Source organism: Phacochoerus africanus, chromosome 14, assembly GCF_016906955.1.
Source record: "Phacochoerus africanus isolate WHEZ1 chromosome 14, ROS_Pafr_v1, whole genome shotgun sequence".
NCBI lineage: Eukaryota > Metazoa > Chordata > Mammalia > Artiodactyla > Suidae > Phacochoerus > Phacochoerus africanus.
In genome coordinates this window covers 43,215,628-43,232,347 of record NC_062557.1, presented here as the reverse complement: position 1 = coordinate 43,232,347, position 16,720 = coordinate 43,215,628, and the positions used below count along the sequence as shown (strand labels likewise).

Genomic DNA, 16,720 nt, shown 5'->3' with positions numbered 1-16,720 from the left:
GATTCCTTGCCTTTCTTAACTCAGCAGACTATGTCCTGGACTCCCCAAGGGTCTCTGCAGAGGTGTATCAAATGTAAGTCAGTCCAGATGGAGGAAAACCAAGCTTTCCATCTTTATGGAGGTCCTGCAGGAGATTGAAGAGATGCTCACTTAACAGTATTTCATGTTGGATTAGAGGCTGGAGAGTGTTGTAGAATGGGTGGTTTGCTGTGTATCAGTCAAATGGAGGAATATGCAGAGAATGAATATTATTGAGAGTTCGTCTGATTATCACATGCTTTTTACAGAGTGGGGAACATGAACCTTCAGGATAAAATCAGTAATTATCCATAGGAGTCTCAAACTTTTAAAAAAAGTAGAATTTTTTTTCTGATGTTTCTTATCTCTTTTGAGAACATTTATCTAAATATTGAACCTTGGAGTTCCTGTCATGGCGCAGTGGTTAACGGATCCGACTAGGAACCATGAGGTTGCGGGTTCGGTCCCTGCCCTTGCTCAGTGGGTTAACGATCCGGCGTTGCTGTGAGCTGTGGTGTAGGTTGCAGACACGGCTCGGATCCCGCATTGCTGTGGCTCTGGCGTAGGCCGGTGGCTACAGCTCCGATTCAACCCCTAGCCTGGGAACCTCCATATGTCAGGGGAGCGGCCCAAAGAAATAGCAAAAAGACAAAAAATAAATAAATAAATATTGAACCTATTTGAATATATAATGATGGTAACTCTTTTAAATGGCAACATGGTATTTTGGTTGGTTGCTTGGTTTTTGAGGCCTCTTAGACTTCTACATAATGAAATTGAATTCTTCACTCTACCCTCTCACTGCCATTTTCTAGGTTGGTTCTACTGCTGTTCAAGTAACCTCAGCAGAGCGAACAAAAGTCCTGGGGCAATCAGTCTTTCTAAATGATATCTATTATGCTTCGGAAATTGAAGAGATCTGCCTAGTGGATGAGAACCAGTTTACCTTAACTATTGCAAACCAGGGCACACCACTCACCTTCATGCACCAGGAGTGTGATGCTATTGTTCAGTCTATCATTCACATCCGGACGCGCTGGGAGCTTTCACAGCCAGACTCCATCCCCCAGCATACCAAGATTCGACCAAAAGATGTCCCTGGGACACTGCTCAATATCGCGTTACTTAATTTAGGCAGTTCAGACCCTAGTTTACGGTAGGTTGTTTAAAAACTCATTTCAATCTCACTCGGGTTTTGTTCGTTTTAAAATGAGACCACTTATTAAGCTTTTAAAGCCGCCTCTGTCTTAATACTGTAAATTGGGAGGTATTCTATGTTGGTTAACCAGCATGACCTCATCACGTTCACATGAACTGTGGAATTCCCCAAAGGGTGATTCACACAAAACCAGTTCTTGTCCTTTCTCTAGGAAACTTTCGTCTGAAAGATACAATATACTTTTGCTGGGTTTTTTGTTTTTTGATTGTTTTGTTTTCAAAAAAATATTTTTCAAAAAACTCTACTTACAAATTAAGTGTCTCCTCTTCTGAATCTCTAATTTTTCCCATGTTCAAAAGTACATCACTATTAAGTTTCCTCAGTCAAATTAGATTAGCATTGTTTGAAAAAGAGGGCTTAATGTTCAGTAACTCAATAACATTGCATAGTTTCCACCTGTGTAACTTTAACAAAATTCTTGAAAGAAATCTTAAGACAAATATAGATGTCATCTGAACATATAATTGGTTCTGTTTAGACTTAATAGTCTAAACATGAATGAGGAAGAGCAGGGCCTATGGAGTCAGTATATTTGGGTTTAAATCTAGATCTGCTGCTCTTTGTGACTTGGGGTAAGGTACTGAAGTTCTCTGAGCTCTTGTTTCCTCATTTTAAAAATAAAGATAACAGTGCCTTTCTTACATTACCTACAAAAGTTTAATAAATAAAACACATAGTAGTATAGTATAGCACCTAGTAAATAGTTTGTTCTTAGCAAATATTATTTCCTCCCAATGCTCCCCCCTTTCTTCTCTCTGCCAGTATCTCTTTGTACCACTTCCCTCTTCCTACCACTCTCCTTTTCATGTTAAGATGATTTTTTTTCTCCCAGGTACCTCGGGACCGTCAAGTTTTTACAGATATAAATTCTTAGCTTCATAAAAATCTTCTCTAGGGTATAATATACCCCAGGTTTTACAAATAGGCTTTTTAGGATTCAAAGATCTCCCTTATTTAAAAGGGAAAAAATCAGCAAGATTTCTTTACCTCGTTGGGCTTCATGGGGTCCATGAACTCCCAGAAATTACACCCAAAAGTTTGTAATATGCTTAGCTTTCATTATCTCAGAGGAGTCTGCAACACTCTCAATTTGAGGGATCTCAGTTCTCTGTAGCTGTTGAAATATACAGGGTGAAAGTCAATGTCAAAATAGTATCATTCATGGAATTCCCATTGTGGCACAGTGGGTTAAGAATCGGACTGCAGAGGCTCAGGTGGCTGCAGAGATGCCAGTTCAATTCCCGGCCCTGTGCAGTAGGTTAAAGGATCTGGCGTTGCTGCAGCTGCTTGGGTTCAGTCCTTAGGACAGGAACTTCCATATGCCACAGGTGTGGGCATATAATTTAAAAAAAAAAAAAAAAATTTGTATCACTCAGGATTCCTAGAAGTTAGTAAAAATATACAAACTTAGAAACAACAGTATTAATATTTTCATCTTAGGAAAATGGACCTGTAAGTTTACCTTTAATTTCTAATTCATAATTCTTCATAGAAGAATGCTAGCAAACTTGTAACAGTTACTAGCTTGAGTAAACCTCTATTCTTTTCTTATGAAAATGAAGCAAGCTGACAGCTTCTGCTTTTTGCTGAAGTATGTTGTTCCAGAGAAAAAGCCTTGAGGCAGACTTGTATTTCAGTGGCTTTCTCCCTTGTATGGTAACTGCATAAATACACTAGCATGATGAAAGTTCAGAGGTAAGGGAGTTCCCATTGTGGCTTAGCTGACTGCTATCAGAACCCAACTAGGAGCCATGAGGATGTGGGTTTGATCCCTGGCCTTGCTCAGAGAGTTAAGGATCCAGCATTGCTGTGAGCTGTGGTTTAGGTGTCAGACCCGGCTTAGATCTGGTGTTGCTGTAGCTGTGATGTAGGCTGGCAGCTGTAGCTCCAGTTTGACCCCTAGCCTGGGAATTTCCATATGCTGCAGGTTTGGCCCTAAAAAGCAAAAAAACAAAAAAAGAAAGTTCAGAGGTAAGGACAACCTGAAATTTACTGAGCAAACCATTTCTTTTGCTGGATAGAGGATAAAGATCAAAATCTAAAAATTGAGTTTTTTGGAGTTCCCATCGTGGCGCAGTGGTTAACGAATCCGACTAGGAAGTATGAGGTTGCGGGTTCGATCCCTGGCCTTGCTCAGTGGGTTAAGGATCTGGCGTTGCCGTGAGCTGTGGTGTGGGTTGCAGACACAGTTGGATCCCGTGTTGCTGTGGCTCTGGCGTAGGCCGGTGGCTACAGCTCCGATTAGACCCCTAGCCTGGGAACCTTCATATGCCACGGGAGCGGCTCAAGAAAAGGCAAAAAGTAAAATAAATAAATAAATAAATAAATATCGAATTTTTCAAGCTTCTCCTAAATTGTTTAAGTATAGTTTTAGACATTTATGAGGGAGTTTTGGTTCTAATGGAACCTGGATGTACAGTGTAGTTGTTTTTGTTTTTTGTTGTTGTTGTTTTTTTAATCAGTGTTTATGTATAATGGAAGGAGTTCATAGCAGGAAAAAATGGGGAGAGCACTTTAATTATATTGAAAAATTGTTTGACCCCCTAGTTTGTAGAATAACTTACAGGATGCCCAGAAAGAAATTCAGTAGATCTTGATGAAGGATTTTAACATTCTAATTTGATTAGGGCCATCTCATTTCTTGTGATCCTGGTTATAACTAGATCTAATGGGAGGGGAAGCCACAATTTGAGTTTTGGCCTCACTGAAAATATGCCTTATTCTGACTTTCTTTATATCGATATATCTTAGGACCATAAATTTCTTAATGTTTTATCCCAATGAAATGTCTTTTAAAAAGACCTTATAGTCACCGTAGGAGGTTCACAGTTCTCTTCTGGTTATGTTAATAATTTCCCTTAAAAAAAAGGATTCCTGAATGATCAAGGAGTATTTTGGGTTTATCATAGAATCACAACATTTTATCTTCTAATTGGTCATAAAATTTAAAAATAGTTGATTTTACTTGGTAATAGAATCATAAGTTGTATGTTATAAAAAATTTTGGAATTATAAGAAAAAATAAGTTTTAAAACAACTTCATTTGTGTTTTCTCCTAGGTCAGCTGCCTATAATCTTCTGTGTGCCTTAACTTGTACCTTTAATTTAAAAATCGAGGGCCAGTTACTAGAGACATCAGGGTTATGTATCCCAGCCAACAACACCCTCTTTATTGTCTCTATTAGTAAGACACTGGCAGCCAATGAGCCGCACCTCACCTTAGAATTTTTGGAAGAGTGTATTTCTGGATTTAGCAAATCTAGTAAGTAATGATAATTTTCTCTAATACTAACAATGATTCTAAGAAGATTCAGAAATTGCCAGTGAAATCTTTATATATATATATATTATTTCACTTCTTTATCTCTTCTATTTTTCGACTGTCTGAAGAAACCTCATGGTAGATCATACTGAGAAATCTACACAAATTCTGGCAATACACACAAGGTGGCAAGATTTTGATACTTTCCATGTCCCTCTGGACCACTTAAAAAGCATTTTTTGTACTATGTTTTGGATTAATTAGCTCCAGCATTTCTCTTCCTAGAAGGCTATTCCAAATGAGTAAAGTATCCATGATGCCTCCTTGATTTTAGGGATATAGTCATTTTGTCTTTTCTTCAGGTTGACTTTGAACTATGATTTTATTGTTCATATACAGTTCATGGAGAATGAATGGAGTAACACATGATACAGAGTCCAGAGTCAACAACTCCTTAGCTTGGCTTTTCTAAGTCTCATAAGTCCACTCTTTAATCTATCCGTCTTCAGACACTATAGTAGTATAGATGTTGCTCTTATTTCCTGACATTTTCTTCCCTTCCCCTTCTCTCTCTATAATACATAAAACTTTTTTATATAGTCGGACACATTTCTTGATTTTTCTATATTAAGTAATTGAAAGCTTTGACAATTCATTGAGATCAGATTATGTATTTTTACAGTAATAGATGTAGGGATATAACCCTAAAAAGAAAATCTGTAAGACTGACAAAACAAGAAAAATATAAACCTTTATTGAGAAATATTAGTATAAAAAAAGATTTGAGTGAATGGACTAGCGTATTGTGTTCCTAGATGAATAGTTCTTCCCAGATTATTACAAATTCATTGCAGTCCCTTCAAGATAGCTATGAGGTTTGAGAATTAAGAAGGTGGTAGAACTTTAATTTCACTTGAAATTGTAATCAAGAAAATATTGAAAGGACAGAAAATTAAGAGGAATTTGATTTAACAGATACCTGAACATATAATAGTACAATAATTAGGTATTCAGAAATCAGCAGACAGATCACTTTAATAGAAACAGATTGATAAACAAGTATCACAAACTAACAGGGGAAAGATTAAATCATTTAAGAGATGAGGCTAGGAAATGAATTAAGTTGGGTCTTCACCTTAACCCTAAACCATAAGATACCAAAATAAGTTCTTAAGAATTGGGAGTTTCTGCTGCGGCACAGTGGGTTAGTGATCCGGCTTGACTCTTGGAGGTGCCAGCTCAATCCCCAGCCTGATGCTGTGGGTCGCCGCTGTCACAGGTCACAGCTCTGGCTCAGATTCAATCCCTGGCCCTGGAACTCCCATATGCCATGGGTGTGGCCAAAAAAAAAAAAAAAAGATATATTTAAGAATTGAATATAAAATTGGAACCATTAAAAAAGAAGAGAAATGGAGTTCCTGTCATGATTCAGTGGTTAACGAATCCAACTAGGAACCATGAGCTTGCAGGTTCCATGCCTAGCCTGGCTCAGTGGGTTAAGGATCCAGCATTGCCATGAGCTGTGGTATAGGTTGCAGACTCGGCTCAGATCCTGGGTTGCTGTGGCTCTGGCGTAGGCCAGCAGCTACAGGTCCGATTAGACCCCTAGCCTGGGAACCTCCATATGCCACGGGAGCAGCCCCAGAAAAGGCAAAAAGACAAAAAGAAGAAGAAGAAGAAGAATATTTAATTGCTTTCTGGTTGAGTAAGGACTTATGAGGCAAAGGAGTGATAGATGGGAAACAGAGGAAATGGTGAACAAAATTTAACCACCTCAAAACTTCAAATATCTCTACTTTTAAAAAAAAGTAATAAAACTAAGGAATATGCTTGCAGCAGGTAAAAGAGTAATGTCTTTAATCATGAAGAGTTCTTACAGATAAATAAGAAAAACAGATCAGCAGTAACATGTGGGGCATGCTTAAAAAGAATACATTTTTAAAAGTACACTAATAAATCCAAAGAAATGCAAAGAATAGTAAGATAATATATATATATTCCACTATTAGGTTGGAAAAGATTTTTTTAAAAAAACTCAAAGTTGATATTTTCAAAATTGTGAACAGGACAATTTCTCTAGAAAGAGTTTGGACATGGATATCAAGAACCTTTTAAGAATGGTTACAGGAGTTCCTGTTGTGGCTCAGGATGTTAAGAACCTGACTAGTATCCACGAGGATGTAGATTTGATCCCTGGCCTCACTTAGTGGGTTAAGGATCCGGCGTTGCCAAAAGCTGTGGTGCAGGTTGCAGTTCCAGCTCGGATCCCGTGTTGCTGTGCTGTAGCGTTGGCCAGCAGCTGCAGCTCCATTTCAGCCTCTAGCCTAGGAACTTCATTCATATGCCACAGGTGCGGCCCTAAAAAGAAAAAAAAATTATTACAGCTTTTGGACTCATTTTTCCACTTTTTAGAATTTATGCTAAGGAAATTCATGTTCTGGTGTTTACCATAGCATTTTTTATTTAGATTATTAAAATTCAGGTATATCTTATCAGTAAAGTGCCCAGATCTTAAATGAACAGCTTGATTCACTTTTACATGTGAATATGTCATGAAACCGTCTCCCAGATCAAGACACAGGACATTTCCAGCATCCAGAAGACTCCTCTCAGTCAATACCATTCCCTCACCAAGAGTAACCATTATTATGATCTCTGTTGCCATAGGTCTATTTTGCATACTTTCGAACTTCATATAACATTGTTGATATAGCAAAAAATTGAAAGTCTAAAAATAGATAACGAAGAACTAATTGTTGTATCGCCATATAATGAAATAACACGAAGCCATTAAACATGTTTTTGGTACAGCATTTCAGTTTGGGGAGATGAAAAAGTTCTGGAGATGGATGATGGTGATGTGGAGGTACTTAATTCACTGAACACTGTACACTTTAGAAGGACAGATTTTAGGAGGTCCCTGGTGGCCTAGCAGTTAAGGATCCAGTGTTGTCACTGCAACACCTCAGGTTGCTGCTATGGCGCAGGCTCAGTCTCTGGCCTAGGAACTTCCATGGGTTGCAGGCGCAGCCAAAAAAAAAAGTTTTCAGTACTCTAGGTAAAGTTATATATTTTTGTATCATTTTTGTACTGTTTGTAAGTTTGAAGTTATTTCAAAATAAAAAGTTAAAAGATGCCTTTGGAGAATTTTTAAGGATGAGTAAGTAATCTCAGTATGGTGGGAAAAAAATATTCTGAACATATTGCATATATAGCATAACCCTAGTTTTTGTGAAGGAGTTAGGGTTGGTTATGTGTGTATATACGCACATGCGCATATACATCATCTGCATAGATTTCAAAGCCTAAGGAGAGATCAGATGATACACCCGTAGTTTAATATCAGTTTCATTATTGTGGTAATACTTCCCTGCTACCAAATTTTCCTATGATTACCACATATTCCTTTCATAATTAGAATAAAAAAGAAAAAATTTAACAAAAGTTATTAAAAGGGAGGAAAAAAGGCAAACCTTTTTTAAAAATTGTGTTACTAGCTTTGAGGATTACTTTCTTCAAGGCTTGTTCTCTTTCTTCATCTCTACCTTCAGTAATATATTTGCCAAGTTTTTTTTCTCTAGGTCTAATTCTAGGAAATGGTCTTGACCTTTTACTTCCCTGCCCCCACCATCTTCTTATTTTAAAAGAATTGATATAATTTTTGTTGACCATCTGTGTTAATGTGTATTTTCCCCCCAGGTATTGAATTGAAACACCTTTGTTTGGAATACATGACTCCATGGCTGTCAAATCTAGTACGTTTTTGTAAGCACAATGATGATGCCAAACGACAAAGAGTTACTGCGATCCTTGATAAGCTGATAACAATGACCATAAACGAGAAACAGATGTATCCATCTATTCAAGCAAAAATATGGGGGAGCCTTGGGCAGGTATTGAGTTCGCTGAAATATTTATCTAGTACCTCCTTGATGCAGATATTTATCTGATACCTACTTTGTGCAAAGCACTGTACGAGAGCTAGAGCTCTAGAAAAAAAGTCCCCTCTTTCAGAAAGCGTGCAGACCCCCACCTAATTCTTGATCTGGTTCAAAACTGTAGATGTCTCATGCATGTCTCAGAGCCACAGAAAAACTAATTATTTTGGAACTCTTCTCCGTGGCATAATTCCTGTCATCCCGCAGAATCTTCAGTGTGCAGAACCCACAGGTGCCGAGGGCCAGCTGTTCTATGTCATTTTTTATGTAAGGGACTCTAGCGTCTACAGAATTTGGTATCCGCTGGAGTCCTGGAACTAATCTCCAAGAATACCAAAGGAGGACTGCATGTAGAACTTAACTGTAAAAATCGGATGTTGTTTCTAGTAAATAGTGCATTACAGTCTATTCTAGTACCCTGTAATATACCATAGGTGTCAGTAAATGTTTGCTAATGATGTTAATTGGGACACCTGTTCTCACTTGGTTCTGGCATAAGAATGCCAATATTAAAATAGGTTAATGTGGAGTTCCTGTTGTAGCTCAGCAGGTTAAGAACCCAACATAGTGTCTGTGAGGATGTGGGTCGGTGGGTTAAGGATCCGGTGTTGCTGCAGGCTGCAGCGTAGGTTGCCAACAGGGCTCTGATCCAGTGTTAAGGCTGTGGCATAGGCTGACAGCTGCGTCTCTGATTCAGCCTCTAGCCCAGGAACTTCCATATGCCACAGGTGAGGCCCTAAAAAGAAAAAAAATTAAAATAAAGTTGCATAATGTAACAATTTATTTTTTACCTGACAAGAATTATGCTACCATTTTTTTCAAGGTAATCACTTAAGGAGCCAATATGCTTACTCAGACAATGCTGCAAATGCTCCAAATAATTTTAATTGGCCTTGGAGCCAGTTTTATAGTTCCACAGAACATCTCAGTACTTGATGTCATTTCCTGTGTTTTAAAATAGGTGTACTTTATGTCGCTTATATATTATGGTCTTAGAAGAGAACAGAAGTGCTGTAAGAGTGAGTAAAAATAATATATGTAGAGATTCAAATTTTTTGAACACCAATCTCGTAGCCTCTGAAGGAATTGAGTGAATATTTTCATCTTTTTATGATAAATTATGTTTACTGTCAGGTCTCTAAATATAAAACCCAGTATTTTGAAAGCCTCAGGTAAAATAGAATTTTCATGTTGATTGGACTGCTCCTTGAAAATTTGTTGCTCTTCATTTTTTGGCCGCTCTGGCATATGCAGTTCCTGAGCCCCAGTTGCAACCAATGCCACAGCTGCCACAATGCTGGATCCTTTAACCCATTGTGCCAAGCCAAGGATCAAACCTGTGTCCTGGTGCTGCAGAGATGCTACTGATCCCATTGTGCCACAGAGGGGACTTTTCCTTGAAATATTTTTAAGTTAAAAATTAAGTTGGGGGAGTTCCTGTCTTGGCACAGGGGAAACGAATCCGACTGGGAACCATGAGGTTGTGGGTTCGATCCCTGGCCCTGCTCAGTGGGTTAAGGATCTGGCGTCGCTGTGAGCTATGGTATAGGTTGCAGACGTGGCTCGGCTCTGGCTGTGGTGTAGGCCAGCAGCTACAGCTCCGATTAGACCCCTAGCCTGGGAACCTCCATATGCTGTGGGTGTGGCCCTAAAAAGACAAAAGACAAAAAAAAATTAAGTGGGTAGAATGGCTAAAAACATGTTATTTTCCCCTCTTCTACTAGATTACAGACCTCCTCGATGTTGTACTAGACAGTTTCATCAAGACCAGTGCAACAGGCGGCTTGGGATCAATAAAAGCTGAGGTGATGGCAGACACCGCCGTAGCCTTGGCTTCTGGAAATGTGAAACTGGTTTCAAGCAAGGTAATCACTTTGCCTTCTGGACTATGGCTTGATATATCTGTTTTTATTATCAGGGGACTTGTTTTGTAGTGAGTCATTTTAAAGTTAAACTGAAAATTTTTGTGATAAAACTTCTTAACTCATATATTTTTTTTTAATCCCGCTTCTTTCCAGGTTATTGGAAGGATGTGCAAAATAATTGACAAGACATGCTTATCTCCAACTCCTACTTTAGAACAGCATCTTATGTGGGACGATATTGCCATTCTAGCACGCTACATGCTGATGCTGTCCTTCAACAATTCCCTTGATGTGGCAGCTCATCTCCCCTACCTCTTCCATGTTGTTACTTTCTTAGTAGCCACAGGGCCACTCTCCCTGCGAGCTTCCACTCATGGCTTGGTCATTAATATCATTCACTCTCTGTGTACTTGTTCACAGCTTCATTTTAGTGGTAAGTTCTGGGAAAGTAATTCGTGTTTTACCCGTTCCTTTGTCCATTTTGCATCACCTGATCGTACAGATGACCTCATTATTTATTATGATGCCTTCACACCAAGTTGCTTATTTAAGCCTATAGTATGACATGAAATATTATCAAAAAGGAAAAGAATGAGTTATTTCCTTTCCATATCAAGCCATAGCAAAGAGACTGTGTGCAATGTTTGTCTTGTAGACTCTAGTAGTTATCACATAAACCTAAAGACTCAGGACCAGTTGAAAGTGTTGCTTTGCTAGAACAAATTTTTAGGTAAGTGGAGCTCAAGTAGTGAACATTAAGCTAATATATCCAGGGGGTGGGTTTAGGGAGCATTGTTACGTAATTTTGGTATGATGTTCAAATTTTCTAAATTCAAAATGAAGTACGGCACTTTAGAATTTGGAAAATAGTATCTTTAAAGTCTCTACTTGTTCTTTTTTTTTTTTTTTTTTTTTAACAGAAGAAACCAAGCAAGTTTTGAGACTCAGTTTGACAGAGTTCTCCTTACCTAAATTTTACCTACTGTTTGGCATTAGCAAAGTCAAGTCAGCTGCTGTCATTGCCTTCCGATCCAGTTACCGGGACAGGTCATTCTCCCCTGGCTCCTATGAGAGGGAAACTTTTGCTTTGACATCCCTGGAGACAGTTACAGAAGCTTTGTTGGAGATCATGGAGGTATAGCAGGCAAAATGATAAGAAACTAAGGTCATTTTAAAAAAAAGTCCACTGGTACTAAATAGAAACTGGTTTATCCTGCTGTTTTGTACTTAATGCTTAAAATAAAACACTCCCATTGAATGTTTTTATTGGTAATACATGTCATTTATTTAGTGCCATTACAATGAGTATTTTTAAAGTGTTTCTATAAACATATATATACATAAATATATTCAGCGTATCCTTTTTGTAGGCATGTATGAGAGATATTCCAACATGCAAATGGCTGGACCAGTGGACAGAACTAGCCCAAAGGTATGTCACAAATGAATTTAAATTGTGAAAGTATGTATATTGTTGAAAAGGTAGATATTACTTCATAATCAATATTTAATTATTTAATATGTACAAACACAGAGGTTTTCATAAGCTCTTTGAATCTTTTAATTGCAGATTTGCATTCCAATATAATCCATCCCTGCAACCAAGAGCTCTTGTTGTCTTTGGCTGTATTAGCAAACGAGTGTCTCATGGGCAGATAAAGCAGATTATCCGTATTCTTAGCAAGGTACCTCCCCCGTCCTCCTAAATATTTGTGGTTTCCAAGTTGTAAAGCATATCTTGAATTTTTCCAAGGGACACTTAAATTTGAATTTAATAAAATATCTTGTATGTTGCTTATTGGACCTTTAAAAATAGATTTTGATTGTTTATTGTAATTCTTTGACGTGAAGAAACATTCTCTCTAGAGAAGATAATCATAAAATGAAAATAAATATTTCTTTTGGTAGAAGGTACTGTTAATATTTTGTTATTAGTGTATAACTAGATAAATCTAGCCTTATATAAAATTATGTAATTTATAATAGTACAATAATGCCTGACTTATTATATTAGAATATAATATACAAATATTTAAGAATAAGAACTCAATACTATCAAGATCACCACAACATTGGAAATAATTCTTTTTTTTTTTTTTGTCTTTTTAGGGCTGTACCCGCGGCATATAGAGGTTCCCAGGCTAGGGGTTGAATCGGAGCTGTAGCTGCTGGCCACAGCCACAGCAATGCCAGATCCGAGCCACATCTGTAACCTACACCACAGCTCATGACAATGCCAGATCCTTAACCCACTGAGCAAGGCCACGTATCGAACCTGCATCCTTATGGATACTAGGCAGATTTTTTTTCCACTGAGCCACGACAGGAACTCCAATTCTTGCACTTATTAAATAAGGAATTGTTCCTAAAATAATTCCGAGATTCAGCTTTAGGAGTTAATGTTTTATTTCAATAAGAGTAAAATAAAGAATTCTCTTTCCCTAAAAGGCACTTGAGAGTTGCTTAAAAGGACCTGAGACTTACAACAGTCAAGTTCTGATAGAAGCTACAGTAATAGCACTAACCAAATTGCAACCACTTCTTAATAAGGTAATTACTGTATTAACCGCTACTTAATAAGATAATTACTGTAGAAAACAAGTGCATTCATTTTGAGTATCAATGTTAAATAGTATTTTCTTTCAAAGAGTTCAGAAAATAAGATGGATTGAGATGTTATAAAGAAAAAGCTGTAGTTAAAGTAGAACTTCTTGACTTAAAATCTAGTTGTTTGAAGTATTTACATTAGAGGAAGAATAAGTATGAAAAATGTGTTCTCAGTGCTTGGGTGTTGTCTCATCAGTGCTAAAGGAAAGATGGGTATATATTTTTCATTCTTTTATGCAGTAAGTAGTAATAGAGCATTGCTGTGTGCCAGGTACTGTTTTAGGTGCTAGAGAGAATATTACTGGACAAAGACAATAAAATTATCTGCCCTCATGGAACTTCCATTCTGGGGTAAATGTGGAAGTTGGAGAGTGGCTGTGTAAGAGAGTAACTAAAATACATGATGTGTTAGTTCACGACCATTATTACAGAGAAAGGTAAAGCTGGGTAAAGTATACCTGAAGATCAAAAGGGTGGATACTGTTTAAAAGGAACAAGCTGAAACAGCCACCATGTAGGATAGTCCAAGCTCAAGCAGGTCGTTAACATATCTGGACATCACGTTTCACACAAATAAAATGAGTAAAGTGAACTAGATGATGATGTAGTGTTCTCTTCCAACTCTAAAGCTGTATTCTGTAAATTGACAAACATATGTCAGATTTGAGAGAGATTACAGGAAAAGACATATCTGTATGTTCCTGGTATTGAATTATATGTTCTATGAACATTTTAATTCTAAATTGTACAAATAAGTTCTCTTATCTTCAACATACAAATTAAAGAGGCTCAGAAGGGCTAAGTAACTTGTCCAAAATTAAATACCTAATGAAAGACAGAGAACGTGATTCTAATCCAAGGTGTCTGACTCCAAAGCCTGTGTGTTTTCCTACTTACCACACTGCTAAATAAGGGTTCCCCCCCAAAAAACAGTTTTGATTCAGAGCAACAAGGTATGACGGTACTGGTAAGAGTAACAAGAAAGTTAAAGGGATAGAGTTTAAACTCAAGTTAAAGAGGTAGGTAGGGCTTGGTAGAGAGAAAGGGGAAAAGCCCCTAAGCAGCAAGTGCACAGCTGTCCATTAGACAAGAATGCTGGGATAGTGGAGGGACAGTGGGTAGAGGGTTGTAGTTGTTACAGAGAAACTTTTTAGGAGAATAGTGAGAGGGCAGATGGTAAAGATTGGATACAACTAATCTAACCTCCAACATTCCTCAGAAGAGGAGCTTGGAAATGTACCTCTATGTTTTCAAGCAGATAAGTAATAGGACAAAGGCAGGCTTAGGCGGGTTGTTCTGGTGGTAGTGTGCGCAGTGGATTGGAGTAGGGAGAAACTAAAGGTAGAAAGAATCCACAGAATTTAGAGTTGTTGGCACAGAAGAGTGTTGTTAGCAATATGCAGATGCAAAAGAGACTACTTTGGAAGAATCAACAAAACTTGGTGACCAGATTTTAGAATCAAAAAATAGGGAGCCATCAAAGGAGATGCCATGGTTCTCAGCCTGACTAACAGTGTCTTTCTTTACACACTTGGATTAGAGGAGGAGCTTACCGATATATGTACTTTTTGCTGAAGAGGAAACATGCGTAATTGGGGGGATAAGTGATTTATTTTATATGTGCTATGTTTTGATGAGACTGTTTGTGGTTCATCTCGCTAACCTGGAGTGTGTCTCCCTTGCCAGGACTCCCCTCTGCACAAAGCCCTCTTTTGGGTAGCAGTGGCCGTGCTGCAGCTCGATGAGGTCAACTTGTACTCAGCAGGCACCGCACTTCTAGAACAAAATCTGCACACTTTAGACAGTCTCCGGATATTCAATGACAAGGTGAATGAACTTTTAGTGGCTGTCCTTAAATTGTGCACATTTAGAACTCCTCCGTCTTTTGTTGTTGTTTAAAATCAGCTAGGTCCATAACTTAAACACGAATTTCTGCAGTGCAGCTTATTATGAGTATAGTTCCTTACAAGATCATAAAAAGTTTAAATTTTACGTATTTTCTGTATAAAAATAGCAGAAAACAGTGTTTGCCCAAGGTTAGTAAACAGAATAAGGGTAAAAATCCTGAGTAGTAATAATAGGTACCGTGCTAGGCCCTGTGCCATCCTAGGTTATACTGTGCACTGTACATTTGTTTGTTGTAATTTCATAATCCAAGGTAAAGATCAGCATTCTCTACCCCCATCTCACTTCGTATATGAATACTCTAAAAATAAGCTTACTTAATGAAAAATAGGTATAATTAGAAGCAGATAAGATATTCAGAGAGTCTAAAGGAAACTTTTGGATACTTAATTGTACTAGCTTTTTGTTTCCTTAATCCCCCTTTAAAACATGCCATCACCACCCCTCTTAACATTTATCAGCCTTGATTGAGGTTGGATTTTGGTTCACAGACTATAGTAGAGAGAATACAACAGGAAGAAATTGTATTTCTTTTGTCTTTGGAGGAAAAAAAATGAGCGGAGTCTCGGAGAAAAGAGAGGAATTTTAAGATAGATATGTGTATATAACAAGAAATATTCTTGAAGTAAAATTAACAGAGCTTGTGGGTAGAAAGATACAGAACCAGAGCATGGTTTAAAGTGTGAGGAGACCTAGTCTCTTTGTTCAGTCTGCTGGATGTAATGTAGACCCAGGGCAGCTGGGGTCCTGGGAATTGTGGAAACAAAATTTTAGAGATAGAAGCTGCCTTGAAGTTTATAAGTCATCTCCATGTTACCAAATAGAAAAGAAGAAGGAAGTCAAGTAATATGTTCATGTTTAGACATCTGATTTGAGACCGAACCCTTCTTTCCTAATGCCCATTGCCCTTTTCTGGGTGGTCTTAGGACCCCGGTGGTCAGACAGGTAACTAGCTATTGGCCACTTGTGTGAAAATAAGAATACTTGTAAATGAAGTGTTTGTCTAGGAATTTTTTGTTGCCAAAATAGCCCATTAGCTAATACTGACTCCAGTGCCCCAGGAAACTAGGAATTAGTTAATAAAGCTTGTTAGAAGTCTCTAGAATGAAAGATGGATAAGGTCTGAGAATCTAGTGTATATCTAATGATGCTAGTTGACAGCACTGTACTGTGTAATTGAAATTTGCTTAGAGAAGAGAATTTAAGTGTTCTCACCAAAAAGGAGGGAGGAGCTGTAAATATGTGAGGTGATGGGTGCGTTTATTAACTTAATAGGGGTTCCTTTCACAATGTATATGTATAACAAATCATCATGTTGCACACTTTAAATATCTTAACAATTTTATCAGTTATATCTCAGTGAAGCTGAACAGTCTATATAAATTGAACATATAGTAGGTTAGTACTTTATATAACATGTATACACATAGTATTCTGCAACATGCTTTTTTATTTTAACAATGTAAAGGGGCCATCTTTGTGTGTGTCTACACATACATACATTATGCATGCATACACACACATTTACATGTGTGTGTGTGTGCTTAATTCTTTATCATGGCTGCAGAATATTTTACATTATGCGTGAACCACAATTTATTAAACCTTTTGCCCAATTAATGAACATTTGATTTGTCATCTTTTCTATTATAAACAGTGCTGCTCTAGGAGTTCCCATTGTAGGGCAGTGGAAATGAAGCCAACTAGTATCCATGAGAATGTGGGTTTGATCCCTGGCCTCGCCTAGTGCATTGGGGATCTGGCATTGCCGTGAGCTGTGGTGTAGGTTGCAGACGTGACTCAGATCCTGTGTTGCCATGGCTGTGGCATAGGCCGGCTGCTGTAGCTGCGATTCGACCCCTAGCCTGGAAACTTCCATATGCGGCCCTAAAAAGCAAAAAAAAAA

General features: G+C 37.9%; 1 protein-coding gene across 5 annotated transcripts in view; it reads left to right on the top strand.

Annotated features, from left to right (window-relative positions):
• Positions 1 to 16,720, top strand: part of NF1 (neurofibromin 1) — a 263,468-nt gene that overhangs the window by 210,585 nt on the left and 36,163 nt on the right. For all 5 annotated transcript variants that reach the window (XM_047758022.1, XM_047758020.1, XM_047758023.1 and 2 more), the window contains 10 exons: positions 834 to 1,174; positions 4,297 to 4,499; positions 8,199 to 8,392; positions 10,162 to 10,302; positions 10,456 to 10,735; positions 11,223 to 11,437; positions 11,673 to 11,734; positions 11,873 to 11,987; positions 12,751 to 12,852; positions 14,596 to 14,736. In XM_047758022.1, coding sequence (XP_047613978.1) covers positions 834 to 1,174; positions 4,297 to 4,499; positions 8,199 to 8,392; positions 10,162 to 10,302; positions 10,456 to 10,735; positions 11,223 to 11,437; positions 11,673 to 11,734; positions 11,873 to 11,987; positions 12,751 to 12,852; positions 14,596 to 14,736 — 1,794 coding nt within the window. The remainder of the gene's footprint in view (positions 1 to 833; positions 1,175 to 4,296; positions 4,500 to 8,198; positions 8,393 to 10,161; positions 10,303 to 10,455; positions 10,736 to 11,222; positions 11,438 to 11,672; positions 11,735 to 11,872; positions 11,988 to 12,750; positions 12,853 to 14,595; positions 14,737 to 16,720) is intronic.